Source organism: Portunus trituberculatus, chromosome 10, assembly GCF_017591435.1.
Source record: "Portunus trituberculatus isolate SZX2019 chromosome 10, ASM1759143v1, whole genome shotgun sequence".
In the NCBI taxonomy this organism is placed as follows: Eukaryota; Metazoa; Arthropoda; class Malacostraca; order Decapoda; family Portunidae; genus Portunus; species Portunus trituberculatus.
In genome coordinates this window covers 4,157,094-4,178,090 of record NC_059264.1, presented here as the reverse complement: position 1 = coordinate 4,178,090, position 20,997 = coordinate 4,157,094, and the positions used below count along the sequence as shown (strand labels likewise).

At 42.8% G+C, this 20,997-nt stretch overlaps 1 protein-coding gene across 1 annotated transcript in view; it reads left to right on the top strand.

Moving 5' to 3' along the window:
* The window catches only part of LOC123502151 (DISP complex protein LRCH3-like), an 82,001-nt gene that overhangs the window by 57,682 nt on the left and 3,322 nt on the right, over positions 1 to 20,997 (top strand). Inside the window, exons 9-13 of the mRNA XM_045251374.1 lie at positions 599 to 808; positions 3,023 to 3,221; positions 9,269 to 9,712; positions 10,164 to 10,301; positions 10,485 to 10,562. Of these exons, the coding sequence (XP_045107309.1) occupies positions 599 to 808; positions 3,023 to 3,221; positions 9,269 to 9,712; positions 10,164 to 10,301; positions 10,485 to 10,562 (1,069 nt within the window). The remainder of the gene's footprint in view (positions 1 to 598; positions 809 to 3,022; positions 3,222 to 9,268; positions 9,713 to 10,163; positions 10,302 to 10,484; positions 10,563 to 20,997) is intronic.

Sequence of the window (20,997 nt, the reverse complement as noted above, 5' to 3'; positions counted from 1 at the left end):
GGGTATGTATGTGTGTGTGACTTGGTGCCCCCTCTGATGAATGCTTTAGGGAATGGAAGGATGGATATTGTAAGGTGTAGTGAATGGTGTTTTCAGTCAAGTGGTGTAAGATGACTGCCATACTGAGGTAAGAGAGAGAATGAGTTATAGTTCACAAGAGGAAGGTGCCAGCATGATGACTGCCCACACATCTTACATGCTGCACTCCTTTTTAGCTGCATGTCCCTGTCCCATCACCCCTGCACCTCCCTCCCTCCCTCAGTGTGGACACCTGACACCTTCACACTTCACAACACTGACTGACTGCACCACATACCCACGTGTCTCCCATGTGTTACTCAGTGTTGCAGGGCCCAGCTAGCTTAGTGAGTGTTGTGTTGCCGATAGTCTAGCCAGCTCTCACAGCCGCTTCATCAATGCCGTCAGGGACTTTGTGTGTTAATTCATGGACACTTTTTTGTTAAGATATGATTTTTTTTATTTTAGTTTGTTTTTACTGTGAGTGGTTCCCAGACGTGCCGTGTGTACCTGTGTTTGTGTGCGCGTGTGTGTGCGCATGGCGGTGCATGCTGACGTGCGGTGACTGGTTGTGTTTCAGCCACAGTGGTGCTGGCTGGGGTGCTGGCAGCGGCAGCAGTAGCAGCAGCAACAGCAGCACCAACAACCACAGCAGCAGCAACGGGTCCCTGGGGCTGCGTCACCCCCCAGAGGCTCCCCACCCTCATAACCCTGACCCTGGGGGGGGCTTCCTCCTCCCCCACACCCACCCTACCCCCCACCACCCCCACGTCCACATCCCCACCTACAGGTTGGTGTCCCCTTCCCTGCACCTCCTCCTCCTCCCCTCCTCTTCCTCCTCCTCCTCCTCCTCCTGTATTTTACTCTTGTCCTGTCTCCCTGTATGTCTGTATGTGCGTCTTGTTCCCTTTTTGTGCACATTCACCAGCGTGCACACATGTATGTAATGCGTATTTACACATCCTCTATGTGCACCATTGGCTAGGTGTTTGTGTGTGTGTGTATCTATATGTGTGTGTGTTTGCTTCACCGTCACTGCTGGGAAGGAAGGAAAAGAATTAAAGACCTGTTTATTTGTCTTAATTTTCCTTATTTTAAGTTTCATTGGATTCTCTGGACTTTAGTGGTAAGATGTGTGTATGTGTGTTTGTATGTATTTGTGCGTTCATGTGTGCGTGTGTGTGCGTGTGTGCTGTCGCTTCCTAACCTATCCTGTCTTATCAGCCTTTTCTTAGCTGTTTTGGGCTTAACTGCTGCTATTTGCTGGTGTGTGTGTGTGTACGTATGTGTGTGTGGTGTGTGAGTGAGTAGAGAGAGAGAGAGAGAGAGAGAGAGAGAGAAAGAGAGAGCCAGCCTACTGTTCCCACTGGCTTATAGATGAGTGGTGGAGGGTGGACTGCTTGGTTTGAGGCAGTGAGAGGCGGGGAGCGGTGGTGACAGAGTGGCAGAGACAGACACACCCAGTACCTGCCAGAGCTTATGCCAGGACAACCCTCACACCTGTACACATTACCCCTAGTCAGCTTGTAATTAGTCATATGAAGCTTATTACTACTGTTACTAAAAGCTTATTGGAGTTTTTGCTTAGTAGGTAGACAGGGTGGAAGAAGAGGAAGAGGAGGAGTGTTTGGGTAAGATGGAGTACTGATGGGTTAGAAGAGGAAGGATTAGGTGTAGAGAAGACTTGGTATGTGGAAGGATAGGGTGGAGTACTGAGGTAGAGGTGGAGATGGAGTGATGGGTGTTTGGGTAAGGTAAGATTATGGAGTGGTAGTGTGGTGGTGGGAGTGGCAGGTTGGTGAAGAGAGATTAAAGGGAGTGAAGTGTTAGGGAGTACAGAAGATTGATGAGAGGCACTTCTATTTGTTTGGACAATTTGGCTGTCAACTTTAGCCTTTCTCCCATTTTGTAGCTCCTCACTTAAAAAAAAAATAAATAAACAAATTCCTCTAGATTACCATTATGAAGTGAGAGTTGGTCATTTGGGATTAAATACAGGCCAGTCAACATATCGGCTGTTCCTGTGTTGGGGGTGGGGTGTGTGATGACTTAAGGTGTTGATCTGATGTTGCAGTTTGTGTGGTGGTGATATTGATCTGTGCTTTCTGTAATGTTCCAGCCTGTCACGTTACATTAAACTCACAGCGTCACTTGACCAGCGCTGTAATCACTGTATGTATTGAGGACTCCCACTTTAACTCCTGTACATACACTGCTCTGTGCACTCTATTCACCTCATTCTTCTTTTCCTTTTCTCTCTTATTTCCCTGTCTCCTTTTTCCTATTCCTTCTCTCTTGTCTCTCAGTCTTCTATTCTTTCTTCTAAGTCTCCTATTCCTTCTCTTTCTCCTGTATTTCATTCGTCTGTTCCTTCTCTCATTCTTCTTTTCTCGAAGTATTTCATTGCTTTGTCTCTCCTGTTCATTGCCAGCTGTGATAGAAGAATCTCCTTATCATTTTACTCCTTGATTTCCTCCTCATGTTCAGACTTTTTGCATTCACAGATTCAGTAATGTTACTCTGCTATCAGGTCAATATTCACAGTATGAACTCAGTACAGATAGATAGTGGATGCAGTGTGATGATGCAGGTGTTGGCAGGGACAGAAATAGTTCAAGTTGATGGGTGTTGTGTTTTGTAGGAGAAGGGAAGATGTGTTAATAGGCAGCACCACTACTAAATTTAATTAGCAACATGTATATGAGTTAGGGAGAGATGTGTTAGCAAGTCACACCACCATTACTTAAACTAACCAGACACATAGGAGTGAGGGAGAGATGTATTAGCAGACCTCACAGCACTGTACTTAACCTAGCTGTGTGGTAGTACAGGTGTATACTAGGAAAAGGAGTACTTTGTAGTTTGTTGTTTGTGTTTGTATAGGAGAGTAAGAGAGAGCAAGAAAGGGAGAGATATTTAAGCCAGCCTCAACACCACCTAATCTAATCTAACCTAACCTAACCAGTGCATTCTGAGCCTCACACACTTCCCTGATGCCCCGCAGAGAGTATGTGGAGGCCAAGTTGCAGAGACGCGCACTGGAGAGCAACAACATTTACCGGCGGCAGGGAAGCGATGGTACGGCGCCGGCCACAGAGAACGGCACTCATAGGTCTGCCGAGAGTCTGGCCACTCGGACAGACCACCTTGGCTCTCACCCATCGCGGCCAGGCCCTATTGGAGCCGCCAAATCTTGCAATGGTGTGTGTGTGTGTGTGTGTGTTTGTGTGTGTTAGGTTCATCTTATTTTCTCTACCTAATTCTTTTTTCTTTCTAGCTATTTTCCATGTCTGTGTGTCTCTGTGTGTTAGCTTTCTCCTCTAACCCCTACCTAGTTCCATATCTCGTCCTCTTAAGTCATTCTTTTCCTCTCCTTCCTCCTTTGCTTTCTCCCTCCTCTACCTGATGCTCACTTTTGTCATCTAGTTATTTCTTCCTTTCTTTGCCTCCTGCTCATATCTATCACCTAACTGAGCTGAGGCTTGAGTGTCTCCTGCTGGTATAATAATAATAACCTGAAGCAGAGGAGTAGCAGCTGAAGGAGGAACTAAAGGCAGGAATCCAGTAATGCAGTGATGAAAGGAGTGTTAATGGTGAGAGAGATTGTGAGTTCCCTGTTCCTTAGAGATAGCAGAGATAGCAGGAATGAGTGAATGAATGGTGATAGGAAAATTCTTTGTGTTTGTATGTATGTGTGTGTGTGTATTAGAGTGGTGGAGAGTGGTGTGAGGAGCTGCAAAGTAGGTGGTAGTGGTAGTGTAGCAGTTCACCTTCCACGATGCACTCACTAGCCCTAACTGTGTAGCTGTGTAGTGAATGACTGACCTCCCTCCCCACATCCAGCCATCCCAGAGCACAAACCAGTAGCTGTAGTGGATGTAATAATGTACTCAAGTAGTGTGATGTATCTGTAATGACTTGTGTGTGTGTGTGTGTGTGTGTGTGTGTGTGTGTGTGTGTGTGTGTGTGTGTGTGTGTGTGTGTGTGTGGAATGCTTTGCTCTCACCACAATTATTTTCCAAGACCACAAAGATGATTAGCCAGATTCTCATGAGTGTTGCAGCCGTTGATAGTGTAAAGATCTTGTTAATCTGTCACTATAACAGTAAAAACACCTTGAAAACCTGTGCAACTTCTTATAGAGTCTTTTGAAAGTAATGGAGGTGGGACAGAGAGGTGTTTCAGAATGCCATTGACAGAGAGTGTGTGTATGTATGTGCTGTGTGTGAGTAAGTGAGTGTGAGTGATTCTTCCCTCCTTCCCTTTACACACTGCTACCCCACCACCTCCACCCCGACCCTGAGAGCTGAGTAGGGGTGATGTGCTTACAGCTTGATGGGTATTCTCAGAGGTTGTGTAGCCAACCACCCCGTCTGCAAGACCTCACACGGGAGGACATGACGAGGGCCGATGTGAAGGCTCTGCAAAAGGAGGCGGTCTTGTCGTACATCAAGGTGTGTTGCGTGTGTGGTCTAGCTCGTTAAGATAGAGGGTTACCTGGGTGCCTTGCGGACTCTGAACACACGGGCTGGAGAAGGGCACTGTTCCTTCAATCCTTCCACTCCACCTGCTACCGCTGTGTCTCTCGGGATTGTCTTTGTCTCCCGCTGTCCCGGCCCCTTCCCTGCCTCAGTAAAGTGTAGTGGTGGTTTAGTGGAGGGTGAGCCTTCATCCCTCCTCACCACTTGCTGCTGGTGTCTGTCGGGGTTGTCTCCATGTTTTGGCTTCCCTGGTCCCTTCCTTGCCTCTATTATGGAAGGGACTAGAGGCCTGGGTCTGGGTGCTGGGCTGTCTTGGGGCCTTTTCTCTACAAGATAAGCTTCCTATGGGTACATGTTAAGTGTAAAGATATCAGGTCCTGGCTGTCACCTGACCTCTTAAGTAAATAATAAGCTTCGGATAACTGTTTAAAGGAAATCTTTATTAGTTGTGGGTCTCCTAGAGGTTTCATAGTTAAGCTTCCTGGGAATAGTTTAAGTGTTTAGATTCTGCATCATGGGTCTTCCTCAGGTACATGATAAGCTTTCTTTCTGTTAAGTGTAAACATCAATTCCTGCCTGGTCATTGGTGTTCCCGGGTGTAAACAGTAAACTTTCTTATATTGGTTAAGTGCAGAGACATGAGAAATATTAGTTCTTGGTTGCTGTTGACTAAGGTATCTTAAATAAACTTGAGCTTTCCTGGGTTATGCTAAGTTTAGAGGCATAAGTTGTTGGGTATCATGTGGCCACCTCAAGTTCTGTAAAATATAAGCTGCTTTGGAGTGTTAAGTACAGAGACACAAGATTCTTTAAAGAGTCTGTGTATGGTCAAGTCTGTTCTTTGGAACATAGACATGTAAATGGAATGAGCTGTGTGCTTCTAAGGTATAGTGCAGTAGTGAATGAGCCCTGTGTAGAAGCAGTCTTTAGAATGTTACTAACTTGCCTAAAAGTGATGATGGCTTGCTGCTGTGAGTGAAGAGATGAGTGTCAGGTGTGGGCAGAAAGTGAACCTTGTCAATGAGCTTGTCTTGAACCTGGGAATGGTTATACTTTCACTCTACACAGATTTATAATGTTTGGTTTAGCTACAACTGAATGTTATGGATGTGGATTGGTACATGTGAACTTGGAGAAAGGAGAGAAAATGTTTAGTTCATCACTGAATATTTAGGCATCAAACAAATCACAATGCATCTGTGTTTGTACAAGATGTCTGTGTTCAAAATTCTTGAAATTACACTACTTTCGTATGTTAAAATTTGAAAGGATGGACAGAAATTGAGAAGTTTGATGTAAGTCTAGGTGTATTTCCCTGCATTTATTGTGCAGTGTTGTGCAGACTCACAAGTCTGAAATAACATCGTGATACTGAAGACCGATGGAATAGACACAGATGAAGACACAAATTGAGAAGTTATAGAACTACTTATATGTATGTGTCTTTAGTGTGTCTTGAGTCAGCCTTTCATCTGCTATGCTGTGCCCATGTGTGTTTTGTGTGCCCACACTATGACAATTCTTAACTGTTGCCTCAGTCTTGTATTTCTCAGAATTTCATAATTCTGATTATTCCATCTTATCGCTGATTGATTTCATGTTAGGCTTCAATCCAGTGTGTTGTGTCCATTGCCTTCTCTCTCACTTCCTTGGGTGTTTGGTGGGTAGGTGTTGTCTTGTCCTCTGTTGTTCATTCCACTGGTTGGGTGTTTGTCGCTGGCTGGGTTCCTTTGGTGTCCATTATGCTTTGTATCATGTCCTGCTTCTCTTCATTTCAGTGTTACGTGGTCAGTGATGATTTTGTCCTCTTAATTTCACTGACAGGTTTGGTGGTGGTGTCCATTTTATTTTGTATCCTGTCTTGTTTCTCTCCATTTCAGTGTTAGGTCTGGTGATCATCTTTTCTAACTCATTCAGTGTCTGCTTTAATGTTTGATGTACATCCTGTCTTGTAACCAGTGTCTCTTGCTACCATTCCTGAGTTTGATGAGTGTTACTGTGGCTGTATTCTGTTTACCCAGATGTGTGAGAGTGCAAGGTGAGGTACACATGCTTAAGGGAAGTATTGCAAGATCTCCAAGCAGGTGTGGCTACGTTGTTTTGAAGGGGTGAGGGTGTTAGGTGAGGCACGCGAGGTGTCTGTTGTCGAAGCAGCTGAAGTATGGTTAGTGCATGCTGTGGGCGGTGTATACAGGCAGTTCATGGCAATCTCGTCATTGTAAGGTCTTCCTGTGACTGACCCAACTACTGCTGTGACTGTGCTGACTGATGCATGGTGAATAGTTGACTGAGAGAAGAATTAAAGTGTACTAGTTGTAAACCCTCAAAATTTAACAGTACAGTAATACTCCGCTGAACGAACGTTCGTTTAACGAATTTCTGGTTTAACGTATTATATAAAGTTAGAACAAAAGTCCGCATAACGTAAAACCACATCCGTTTTAGCAAATTTTCTGGGTTTGAATTTGCCGGATGAGGGACCGAATGCGGCAGCTTCGCTGTGATTGTCTGGCTTCCCGCCTCTGTCTCTAGCGCTCCTGGAGCTGGATCCAAGATTCTTTAATAACGTCAGAGCAACCTCTTGCAGTGAAATGGCATCCATGAACGCTTGGTGGAACGGTGACATGGTTGCTATCAGATTGCTCCAAGGTTGCTGGGAACACCACCTCTGGAGGTGGTGTTACTGTCTTATATATGCATTTATGTTCACAAAACAACATTTCTATTAGCTTTTTACAAACCTTGCCCCAAAGAAAGGATTGTTTTGTAATGCATAAAGTGAAAACTTAATGGAATACCAAAAAATAAAGCAGAGATGAGATGAGCCATAGACAAACCGGGAGACTCGCGGCGACTCGGCCGCTTCTTCTTCTTGTGACCCTTTTAGCCTGCGTATTGTCTTTTCCCATGATATTTGTTTCCACTCCTCTATTGCCTGCTATAATGGATATCATATCATAGTATTCATAAATGCTCATGCCATGAGGATAACCTGGACTCCGTGGCAGTGAGTGATAGTGAATTAGTAATGAAAACCGTGGTATTTCATTACTAATTCACTATCACTCACTGCCACGGAGTCCAGGTTATCCTCATGGCATGAGCATTTATGAATACTATGATATGATATCCATTATAGTAGGCAATAGAGGAGTGGAAACAAATATCATGGGGGAAAGACAACACGCAGGCTAAAAGGGTCACAAGAAGAAGAAGTGGCCGAGTCGCCGCGAGTCTCCTGGTTTGTCTGTGGCTCAACTCATCTCTGCTTTATTTTTTGGTATTCCATTAAGTTTTCACTTTATGCATTACAAAACAATCCTTTCTTTGGGGCAAGGTTTGTAAAAAGCTAATAGAAATGTTGTTTTATGAACATAAATGCGAGAATGTGAGAGAATTTGTGGCGTATATCCTCTAACTATAATGACTCATATGACATATATATATATATATATATATATATATATATATATATATATATATATATATATATATATATATATATATATATATATATATATATATATATATATATATATATATATATATATATATATATATATATATATATATATATATATATATATATATATATATATATATATATATATATATATATATATATATATATATATATATATATATATATATATATATATATATATATATATATATATATATATATATATATATATATATATATATATATATATATATATATATATATATATATATATATATATATATATATATATATATATATATATATATATATATATATATATATATATATATATATATATATATATATTTTCCCATGTGGTATGTTGGGGACCAGCCCAGAATGCAATCCCCTATTTCCATTATTTCCTATATAATAATAATAATAATAATATATATATATATATATATATATATATATATATATATATATATATATATATATATATATATTATTTTTCCCATGTGGTATGTTGGGGACCAGCCCAGAATGCATTGCCCCCTATTTCCATTATTTCCTATGGGAAAATTACATCCACTTAACGAATTTTCGCTCTACGGACAGCTTTGACACCCCCTATCCTGTTCGTTAAGCGGAGTATTACTGTAATCTTTAAAGTTCCCTTAAGATTACCATGATATTAATTATATTCTTTGTTGCTAATCTGACCATTTTTTCGAGGAGAATGATGAACAATGCATGTTTAATGGTCGACTCAGGAGGGAAAAAATATTAATTCATTCAGTCCCTTAAAAGTTGGAAGTCACTATAACAAAATTGATTTGCACCGGGATAATGCATGACTAAGTGATGACTAATGCATAAACTGTCATCAAAGCTCGCCACAAAACAAAGCACCATGTTTGTGTTTGCCGTGATGTTGCATGACTGACAGTGTTTGACTCTTAGAAACAATTAGTCCTCACTGGAAGTCCTGAAGAGTGAGAGAGAACCAGACTACCTGTTTACATCGCCTGAGAAATGTAGCGACTTTAGAGTTAGTGCACCAGGTGGAGGAAGTGTAGTAAATAGAAGTACTAACAAACCACAGCACACACCAGCTTGTCACCTCACTGCAGGCCTTCCAGATACCCCACAGCACCACACTGCACTTCACCACATCACTACCTATCCTGTGTGTGGTGTCTTCGTCTCATCAGCATACACTCTTCATCCTTGCCACACACTGCTGCCTGCCTGTCCTGTGTTTCTTCTGTACCTCTTCACATCACTACTCAGTCCTAAGGTGTTCTTGCTTCCCTTGCAGTCTCGTGTCAGTCCAAGCAAAGGGTCATCGTCTCCTAACTCCCCCAACGCAAGCTTCGACTCCGGTGATAGCGCCCCCTCCTTCCCCTCCGGAGCACCCCCTTCCATCACCACCTCCCTCCACCACACCACCACATCACAGCACCCCACCACAGCCGCTACCACCACCTCACACCCACCACACTACTCATCTAGTCCGTACTCCAACAATCTTTACCACTCGTCCCCCCACCATGGCTCCAGAGGGGGTGGGGGAGGGAGTGCCCCCACCACGGCAAAGACCAATGCCGCCCCCACCACCACCACAGCCACCACCGTCAAGACTCGGAAGAGGAGTGGGGGAGGGAGACCGTTTGACCCTGATGCTGCCCACCTCAGCTTCACCTACAGGAGAGAGCTGGAGAAACAACAACATGAGAAGCAACTGGTGGAGAACCTTAGAAATGTGAGAGCCAGAGAGAGAGTAAATAAGCAAACAGGCATACAAAGAAACACTGAACAAATACCTGGTGAGAGGGAGAGAAAACATAGAAATAGAGACAGAAAAGTAGGAAGACTTAGAGAGAGAGAGGGAGAAAGATTAGATGAACAGAGAAGTGGATAAACATGTAGAAGAGACAGACAAGGAAATGTAGATAAATAAACAGATTGATGGAGGGGGAAAAATAGATAGACTAAGAGAGAGAGAGAGAGAGAGAGACACCAAGACAAACAGAAAGAGAGATACAGAGGAATGTAGAATACTAGAGAAAAAGAGAGAGAAATTGAAATAGAGAGAAACAGATAGACTAAGAGAGAGAGAGAGAGAACTGGCTTGGTGAAAGACTCCGCACATACACACACACACACGCACACACACACCTCTGTTCCCAGCAAACTGTAGTCATTTCCCACAGATCATTGAGACTCGGCTGAAAGTGTCCCTGCCAGCCGACATCTCCTCAGCGCTCATGGATGGCGTTGTGCTCTGCCACCTGGCCAACCACGTGCGTCCCAGATCTGTGTCCTCCATCCACGTTCCCTCCCCTGCTGTGGTAAGGCGATAGTAATGCCAATAGCTCATACTTTGTTTCCAGAATGTTATTGAGCGTTCTTGATTTACACTTGGTTTTGTTTTAGTGATTGGTGATTAATTCTCTCTCTCTCTCTCTCTCTCTCTCTCTCTCTCTCTCTCTCTCTCTCTCTCTCTCTCTCTCTCTCTCTCTCTCTCTCATCAGCCAAAATTGACGATAGCAAAGTGTCGACTCAACGTGGAAAATTTTCTGGAAGCTTGTCGGAAGATTGGAGTGGAAAATGTAAGTATTGTCTCCTCCTCCTCCTCCTCCTCCTCCTCCTCCTCCTCCTCCTCCTCCTCCTCCTCCTCCTCCTCCTCCTCCTCCTCCTCCTCCTCCTCCTCCTCCTCCTCCTCCTCCTCCTCAATGGTGTTTCTTTTCTTTTTCTCTGTCATGTTCAAATCTTACTATTACATGTCTTCTCTGCTGCTCTTATTTTCCTTTCTCATTTATCTATCTAATTCTCTTTTATCTGTTTTTTTTTTTTTTTTTTTTTTTTTTTCATTTATTTATTTTTTCTTTCAATTTGTCTTTTCTTTGTCTTGTTTTTTCTCTTTCCTTCATTTTAATTTGTTTTCTTTATCTGCATTCTGTCAGTCTTCTTTAACCTGTTTATTTATTCTCTCTCTCTCTCTCTCTCTCTCTCTCTCTCTCTCTCTCTCTCTCTCTCTCTCTCTCTCTCTCTCTCTCTCTCTCTCTCTCTTCTCTCTCTCTCTCTCTCAGTCCTCCTGAGTTCCTTGATTTGGTTGCTGTTCTGTTGTGTTCTGTGCTGCCTGTGTTGTGGATGCTGCAGGAAGCTGTCCCTCACACTACTCATTGTTTGGGTTGTGTTTTATGGCTCTCTGCCGTCATTATTTTATTTATTTATTTATTTTTATTTTTATTATTATTATTATTATTATTATTATTATTATTTATTTATTTATTTATTATTTTTTTTTATTATTATTTTTTTTTTTATTTATTTATTTATTTATTTTTTTTTTTTGTGTGCATTTTTTCCCACTGCTACGTATGCTGCCACATGCTTACACACTCACCTGTCACATATGCACATACACACACGCACGCGCGCACTCACACACACACACACACACACACACACACACACACACACACACACACACACACACACATACACACACACATACACACACACACACACTGTGTCTTATCAATAGTCATCTCTTAATTTTTGAAATGCTGTCAATATACACAGTTCACTGACATTACGTGTCACTGCACGTGTCTAGTACCGTTACTAATACGAACCACTGTGTGTGTGCTCACTTGCACTGGAGACCAATGAGACTAATCATTAAGCACTCATGTCACTGAATTGCTGCACAACAAACACAGTGTGTGTGCTGCAGTGCAGTGAGGAAAGTGTGTAGTGCTACATGCACTCACTAATACATTACTGTACTCCATTCTCTCTCTCTCTCTCAGCCTCCAGCTGGAGGCTTAAGTACTTCTGTAGCCTTGTTACTGTCACTGACTGAGCCAAGATACATCTGTGGCAAGGCTACAGAGCAGCTTAGGCTCCACCGCAAGGTGTGAGTGCATGGACTGTAGTATGAAAGTCAACACATGTTACAGTGTCTCACAATTACTGTTGTTACATACACCTGGGGACTAATGTGTTCCTTCCTTTTTACTAATTACTACTACCAACACTACACTACATACTGACATTGTCACACTGATTAGCAATCCTTCACACCAGAGTCATCAGCTTCAGGGAGAGAGATCAATCCTTGCTGTTCACACTGTGTTGGACACACACACAGACACACACACACAGACACACACACACAGACACACACACACAGACACACACACACAGACACACACACACACACACACACACACACACACACACACACACACACACACACACACACACACACACACACACACACACACACACACACACACACACACACACACACACACACACACACACACACACACACACACACACACACACACACACACACACACACACACACACACACACACACACACACACACACACACACACATATATATATATATATATATATATATATATATATATATATATATATATATATATATATATATATATATATATATATATATATATATATATATATATATATATATATATATATATATATATATATATATATATATATATATATATATATATATATATATATATATATATATATATATATATATATATATATATATATATATATATATATATATATATATATATATATATATATATATATATATATATATATATATATATATATATATATATATATATATATATATATATATATATATATATATATATATATATATATATATATATATATATATATATATATACATATATATACATACACACACACACACACACACACACACACACACACACACACACACACACACACACACACACACACACACACACACACACACACACACACACACACACACACACACACACACACACACACACACACACACACACACACACACACACACACACACACACACACACACACACACACACACACACACACACACACACACACACACACACACACACACACACACACACATGAAGGAAAGTGATGACACAATGAGTGACAAGCGGTGTGCTCACACAGTAACACACAATTTTGTCTTGATAGTAAAAGTGCAATTTATATATAACACGTGTACCTGAAACCTTGCATCTGTGTTTGTTTAATTCCTGTCAGCTATGAAAATAGTCATCGTCTTTACACACACATACACACTGTTCTTGCTCCTTCCTCTGTCCCTCACTCAGCCACCTCCCCGAGTCACAGAGTCAGACAAGTAGAGCATCCAGCAGATGTGCCAGGCTAACCACAGTATAGCGTTTCTTCACCCTGTGTATCTTCTGGACCCTTTCCTATTCCCTGTTTGTGCCTGTACAGTATTGCACCACACGTCCCTCGAGGCAATGCCGTACCCTGTGTTCCCAGGATTTCAGTAGCAGATATTTTCCTCCCTAAGAGATATTTTAGCAGCCAGTTTTTGACCTTAGACTAAGTGTGTTGGAGGCATTGTTACCTGCAGTGTTGCCAGCTGTGTTTAGCCACCACCACTCGTGTCTGTCCCTGGTGCCCCAGCTCCTGCCCTCCCCTCCACGGCAGCATCACTGTGTGTGTGCGTGTGTGTGTCCCCACCTCCTGGCACCACGGGGGGCATGCTGCTGCCGACACACGGGCGCCTCTCCCTGGTGCTAGTGTCATCAAACACTGAGTTGTCCCGTAGAGGTGAACTCTTCTTATCGGTGTACTAACAAAATTTGATATCCTAAAAAAAAGAAAATCTGTGCTGTCATTAAAATGTGCAATGGAAATACTAATCCAATAGTTTGGTCATTCAAAAATACTTTGTGGCTTTTAATGTTGTAAATTTCATAAATGAGAAAGTTTTGTGTTGGCATGGTTGTTATGAAAAGAGAATTGGAAAATAAAAAGCCTTGAAGCCAAAATTTAACACAAGCCAAGAACACAACAGTCCTCACTTTGTCTTCCTCACCCTCACCACTCACCCATCACGTCCTCACCCTCCTCCTCCCACAAACCTCACTGTCCTCAGTGGTGTGTGGGTGGCCTTCACACTGGGATGGCAGCCTCAGTGTGACCACCACTCATCTCTCTCATCATTATGTGCTCCAGATCTCCTCTTGGATGTTGTTTACACGACGTTACCACCTCCACCTCCTTCCATCGTCAAGGTCCCATCTCTCAACCAACACTGACTGCCCTCACATCTCATCAATTCACAGCCAAGCCTGCCTTCACTTTCCTTTTCCCTCCCTCAATATGTTTTTACGTCTTCATGTTGCCACCTAGCGCACCCTCACATCTTCTCTCTACACCATCTAGAGTACATCCACTTCCCCAAACCACCCAGAGTGCCCCTATCTCTGGCCCTATGTGTGGTTCTGTGGGGTGAGCAGCACACAGGCAGGCTGAGGAACACAGCACTCCCAAGAGCTCAGTGTTGGTGGCCATGGTGGCACTCTCACAGGACTCAGAATGGTGTCTCTCTCTCTCTCCCCCCCTCCCTGTCATCCCTCACTGTCAGGTGTGGTGAGCGTGTGTGTGTGTCTCGGGTGGTAGTGGTGGCACTGTCCTGTAGTTACTCTGTTCTAGTGTTTCTTTTCTTCCCAGCTCGTGCATGGCCGATGGATTTTTTGTTTTTGGTTAACCCTCTAAGTTTATAACGCCGCTTCTTATGATTTGTTGTGTCTTGCTTGGTCCTGCACTGCAGGGCGGGGTGAGGGAGGGGAGGGGGGTAGTGTAGCGCATGGGGAACTCTTGCCTCCCGCCGGGACTCACAGCCTCCCATAAACCACTAATGTTCAGTAATACATTAAATCCTCAGATGTGAAGTGCTAAACCCCTAAACAAAGCCAGTGCATGAGCTACCGAGTGGTGGGCTGCAGCGGTGGTGGTGGTGGTGATGGTGGTGGTGTGGTGGCTGCAGCATGGTGTGGAGCAGGGCTGAGGGAGGGACAGGTGGGCACCCCTCACAGGCGACTGGGGCTGGGGAGGCAAGGAGGACCCTCATGGAGGCAGGCTCAGCCCCGGTCCCCGTCTCACCCCGCGCTGGTGTCTCTTTCCAGGCGCGTGTGTGTGCATGCGACGATATCGTAACACACTTTGACCCAGAGCGCGTGCTAACAACTGTCCGCTTCCTTGTCGACCCTTCTGAGTCCCTGTTAGTGAGCAAGTCCAATGGGGCGGCCCTGGATCATCCCTGCCCTGGTGTGTGCCTGGCCCCCGCTCCTGGGGGACCCGCGGGGGACCCCAGGAAGGAGGAGCTTGGCGTCCGTGACCACCACGCTCTGTCCCGTGTGCTGCTGTGTATATTCCTGGCCACCCTTGTGTTACTCACCTGGTATCCTCCCCCTGACGAGTAGTAGCCACAGCCACAGCGCCTCATAGCCTCCCACACATTGCCCGCCATGCTTATTTAACGTTACTAGTCACGGGAACGCTGGGGGCCGTGCTGTGGCTGTGGCCATGGTGTCCCAATGACTGGTGCCCTGGCGACTGGGTCCTGGTGGCGGTGGCGGCTGTGGGGAGGAGAGTCTGTACTGACCACACTGGGCTGCCTCACACCATCCGTCTCAACACACCATTCCCTCCCTTCATCACATAGGCTCCTGTTGTTGTGTTTCGTGTGTTGCCTCCTTCCTTGTCGTTGCCACCGAGACCCGTCATGATTAGTGCCTTGTTCTCACTCTTCCGTTCCCCCCTCGCCTTCCTACCATGGCTCATTCTTCTACACACACACACACACACAGATATATGCACATATCTAGTGACTTGGTATCATCACTATTTTTATACAGCAAAACTAAAAACCCACTTCTGTAAGAGAGAGAGAGAGAGAGAGAGAACGAGCAAGGAGGAGGTGCACGTGTTGTGTGTGTTTGTGTGTGAGAGAGAGAGAGAGAGTGAGCAAGGATGAGGTGCACGTGTTGTGTGTGTGTGTGTGTGTGTGTGTGTGTGTGTGTGTGTGTGTGTGTGTGTTTACCTATTTGTGATTACAGGGCTCGAGCCGTAGCTCTATATGTCCTGTCTCTTTGTTTACACACACTTGTCCAATTTTTCCTTCATTTGACTGACACTCGCCGCACACACCACATCCACGCTCAGTTTGTTCCATGCATCAATGCTCTGATACTGGAAGCTATACTTCTTGATGTGTGTGTGTTTTTGTTTGTTTGATCTGCTGCAGTAGTGTGGGGGTAGCCAGTTCATGTGGTGTCTTGGTAAGTTTGTCCAACAGTGAACAGCTTTTGTTTGAGAGTTTTCTGACTCTTCTCTCCTGTACGAGGGTAGAAATGACTTCAGAGCAGCACCAAAATATTTATGCAGAGAAATATTTTTGAATTTGAAAAATATTTTGCCTTTTTTAATCTTGTGAATTTTAACATTGTAAAAGTTAATTGATAAATTTTAATATTTTTAGATGAATACACATTTTAAATTAGACATACTTTAGATTATGAAAAAAAAAATAAATAAACAGTTTATCTAAAACCTTTTAAATTAGAACATAACACAAAAGCAAACAGATAAACATTAAATGACATTCATCAATGAGCCTTTAGGTGTGAGTAACCACCATTTTTTGTGAGGTAAATCATTTACTGAAGAACACCTGCCCAAGGGAACGAGTCAGGGAGCCCTCACTCGGCTGCTGCTGGTGGTGCCTCTGTAGTGGTGTGGGACTTGTGCCTGTGTTATGTGGGTGTGCTGAGGAACACTAGTAGTTTAGGTCTGTCCTTGAACTTGTTCTTGATGTTTTCTCTCTTTGCCCATCAGTACATTCCCTTCCCATTCTTGATTTTTGTACTCCAAGTCCTCTTTCATTTTTCTCTTGTTCCTAAGCCTCTTTCATGAATCAGTCCTCTTTTTTCTCTTCCTATCACCTCTTCCTTCATTTACAGTCCTGTTCCTTCCTCAATAGTTGTACTTTCATCTCTCGCCACAGTCCTCTACACTCACTCCTATTCCTCATGTTTACCTTTCTCTTTCATGTCAGTCCTCATTATCCATCTTTTGTCTGTTCTGCCTCTCCCTTACCATATTGTTCCATTCCACACCCTGCTTCCTCTCTACTGTCTGAACTTAGCCACCTTACCTAAAGCACATCCCCACAGCATAGTAGTGATAGAAAGAGAGAGATAGATAGATAGATAGATAGATTGACTGATTGGTCAGTTGGTTGATTGGTTGGTTTATTCTTTGTGAGTAAATTTGTACATAAAAAAACTTTGTACAGAGGCCTGAAGCTTTGCAGTCTTGCCAGATCTCCTTCACATCTCAGCCTTGCATCCTGCCTGAGGCCTGACTGACCTATATATCTCGTATTGCCTTCCATCACCTGTGTAGTGCCTGCATATTCCTACTGAGGACCATTATAACTATTACCGTTATCATTATTTTTATCATTATTATTATTATTTATTATTATTATTATTATTATTTTTTTTTTTTTTTTTTTTAAAGGTTAGCTTAAGTATGAGTGCATGTTTTTGTTGGTAAGGACTTCCTGTGACTGTGATTTAGGGGCCTATACACTACCTATACTTTGCACACGTCATCACACATCATGACTCCTCTGTTGCCTTTCACATTACCTTCCCATCACTCCCCACCAACACACTCAGACACGCTGACACATAAAATGCAGAAGGCACATATTTATGACTTGTGGTGCATTGAAGACTCCTGCTCCCCAATGCCACACACCACAGGACACCGAGGATATGGGCAGGGCTGGACGCCACACAGCCAGTCAGCCAGCAAGCCAATCAGGGATCACCAGGGGGGGTGGTTACTATGTGTGTTTGTGTGTGTGTGTGTCTGTGTATGACAGGCAACTCTTGTGTAGTGAGAGAATCAAAGCTGTTGTACTCTCAGTTTGCAACATTCCATTAGATAAGGTATATAATCCAACTACTTATTACTTACTAGTACAGCTATAGATGCTTAGGTATATTATGGAAATTGACTACATATATGGTTTTATATTTTTGTGTGCTTATATGGTTAAGTTTATGCAGTAGAGGAGAATAAGGCCATTTTTTAAAATTATGTCAAGCGGGACAGAACAGCTTCATTATTATTTTAACCTTGCCGCTTCATTAGAGGTTTGGTTTGGATGTGCTAAAGCTTGTGATCAACTCCGTAACTTAGTATAGCAGTGCCAGTGCAAGGGTCACGTGGCACCACAGCCGGAGTGCTTGTTCTGTCCTTGCTGGAACCACAAGTCAGCCACACCATTGTGATATGATCAGATCTGTGAATCCTTAGGCTATGCTTCTTGCTTATACTATATTGTGTGTCCTGTGGCACTAAGCCTTGCTCGTGACTCCCTCAGCCAGCCACAGGCCCCACACACACCAGCACACATTCCCACCTCCATGAAGTATTGTCGGGGGAAATATCCTGAGTGTTGAGACAGTGACACAAAATATCATAATGTACTTAGTTGAGAAAAGGTCCTGCATGAATCTTTATCACTGCTCAAAGACTGAATAAAAGACATTATATAGCTCAGCTTAGAGGAAAGACATGCAGGAATGTTGATTACTAATGACTGACAGTGGTGAAGTCAAGAAAACTTATTTTAGATTCTTGGTTAAAATGTGTGTGTACACGTGTGTGCTGGTGTGTCGTGCCATATGAAAGAGTGAGAGGGAGCAACAGAACACTTCATCATCACAATACACACTTAGCAGTCAAACACTAGCCTCCTGATGAAGTGTTCACCAAATGCCACTGAGGGAACTTGAGACATGAGGAAAAGAGTCTAGTCTTTCACCTCAGGACTCCCAAGAGAATGTGCCGCTCCCAGAGTGAGGCACAGGTGGTCAAGTTATCCCTTGGCAGTCTGGAAGGTGAAGAGCAGCTTTGTCTCCTACACTGATGCACTGTTCCCTTCCCTCAGTGTGTAAGAAACCCCCAAGCCAGTTAATATTACAGGGATGGTCATGGTCTCTTGGTCTTGTCCAGTTCATGTGTATTGTGGAATTACTTCTGTGGCACCTGCAGCCCAGAACATCCTGTGATAGAGAGTGAGAGTCTGGCTGCATGTGCCACAGTCTTAGGATGACTTAGGGATGAGTTCTAGTCCTTTGAGACCTAATGTAATATCCAGAAAGGTGCTTCAGGAACCTCAATGGCTGACTGCACCACCTTCTTGAAGCAGTGCACAGTATGAGGCTTCACTCACCCTTTCCAGAACTTTTGTATGTGTGATCCAAGTGTACTTACTCAGAGCCTTCCTTGTAGCACTCACTCTGAATTCCATGGTAACAGTTGTAGAAGGAAACTAAGACAGCAGGGCCCTGCATTTTGTTATTCCTGATGTTTTTTAGTGCACACGCACACACACATGGTTGTAATGCATGTGTGTGGCCCAGAAAGATTCCAAACCCTTGTGATAAGTCACTGACAGCTCAATTAACTCTGGTAGGTTCTGACAGGCATAGGCATGGGTGGAGAGGAGTGTGTTAATGGTGCAGATCCACTACACATCCTGAGTAGATGCAAGGCAACGTAACGTGTGTCGTGTCTCGGTGTGCAGTGGTGAGTGTAGGAAGGAGTGACCTTGTGAGGTTGCATGTTAATGGGTGGACCAAGCCACTTATTTTATCAATGATCAAAACATTCAGTACACTCAAACCTTTTTTGTGTGAGAAGGAAGAGCAATTCAGTAAATTGACTGACTATTTACTGTAATAAGGAATTCCCATGCATTTAATTTGAGCAGCTCAGTAACATTAGATTATTTAAGTAAATTAGGAATACAAATGCATTCACTTGTATTTTGTTTGCATTACATGAAATACTTGGAAGTGGAGGACAGGGTGAAGGAGTGAGGAGTCATTATGATTATCTAAGTCAGCAGCTTCTTATCCATGGACGTGGACAAAGTCAAAACAGTATTATTTATTAATTTACTCATCATCTTTAAATTATTTCTTGATCTAATTTAAAATTCAAGTTCATAAAACTGATGTTCTTTATGGGAGTAGGACATCCCATCCCAAGGTGTGCGTGTACTTGCGCCTGATGTGTGTGTGTGTGTGTGTCATTTGTCACCAAGTCCTGTGTAGCCATAAAAGACAAGCCTTAAGAGTTTATCAAAAGTTGTGGCTTAACCATGATAAGATTCCTTTGTTTTGTGTGTACAAGTTGTAGCTTTTGATAAGGCCAACCCAGAGTAAGTACCGGTGATAATTTTATACATCAACAACTTCCAATGTTCCTTGGTTAATATTATTCTCGAGTATATTTTTTATGCAGCATACAGTATATGATTTTAGCAGCTAGTTGGGCAGTTTTGTGTATTATGTTACTATGTTGTGTTTGTGTATTGTAAACATTATAGCCCCAATGCCTTACTTGCTCTATAGTTACTGGGCTGGTGAGACACAAGGCTGGTCAGGGTATCCACCAAACCTGCCACTGTTGATTGTTAAGTGACTTTCTTAACTGTTAGTGTGGTGGCTGAGTTGCTGGATCCCTGATGGTGGCTCTGGCTCACCAGTGTGTGATGTTTCTCTCCTTCATTCTTCCCTCTAGATGTAGGTGTCTAAATATGATTCTAAAATATTTCTTTCCTTGATTCTTCTAACCAAGCAGGTTTAAATTATTTTCCTAATATGACTAAACAAATTTCTGCATACATGAGTAAATTTCCTTCTCTACACTGAAATTTTTTTTACACATGAGCAACTTCGTAATATAATTGTTTACACGACCCTCAGTCCCACAGCACACCATGCTTCCGTTTCCCTGTGTTGGCAGTGGTGTTCTCAGTATTATTGAGTGAGGCTGATGTACTATAACCATAATTCTATTTCTTTTATTCATTTATTTTATCTGCAAAGTTGCATGTATTGCCATTCAGTGTTATAAATTTTTAGCCAGTCCAGACAGTTTTTTAATTGAAATGATCTTTTTAGGAGAAAACCTGAACAGAATTTTTAGTTACCTGATATTTTAACTTAATACCTCAATGCATTCAGTTATTGTTTTTGACTTTGCCTCTGCATTTAATAAATGTTTCTAACTATGCATAAGTCTATGATTTAAATTTTTTGTTTGTGGTT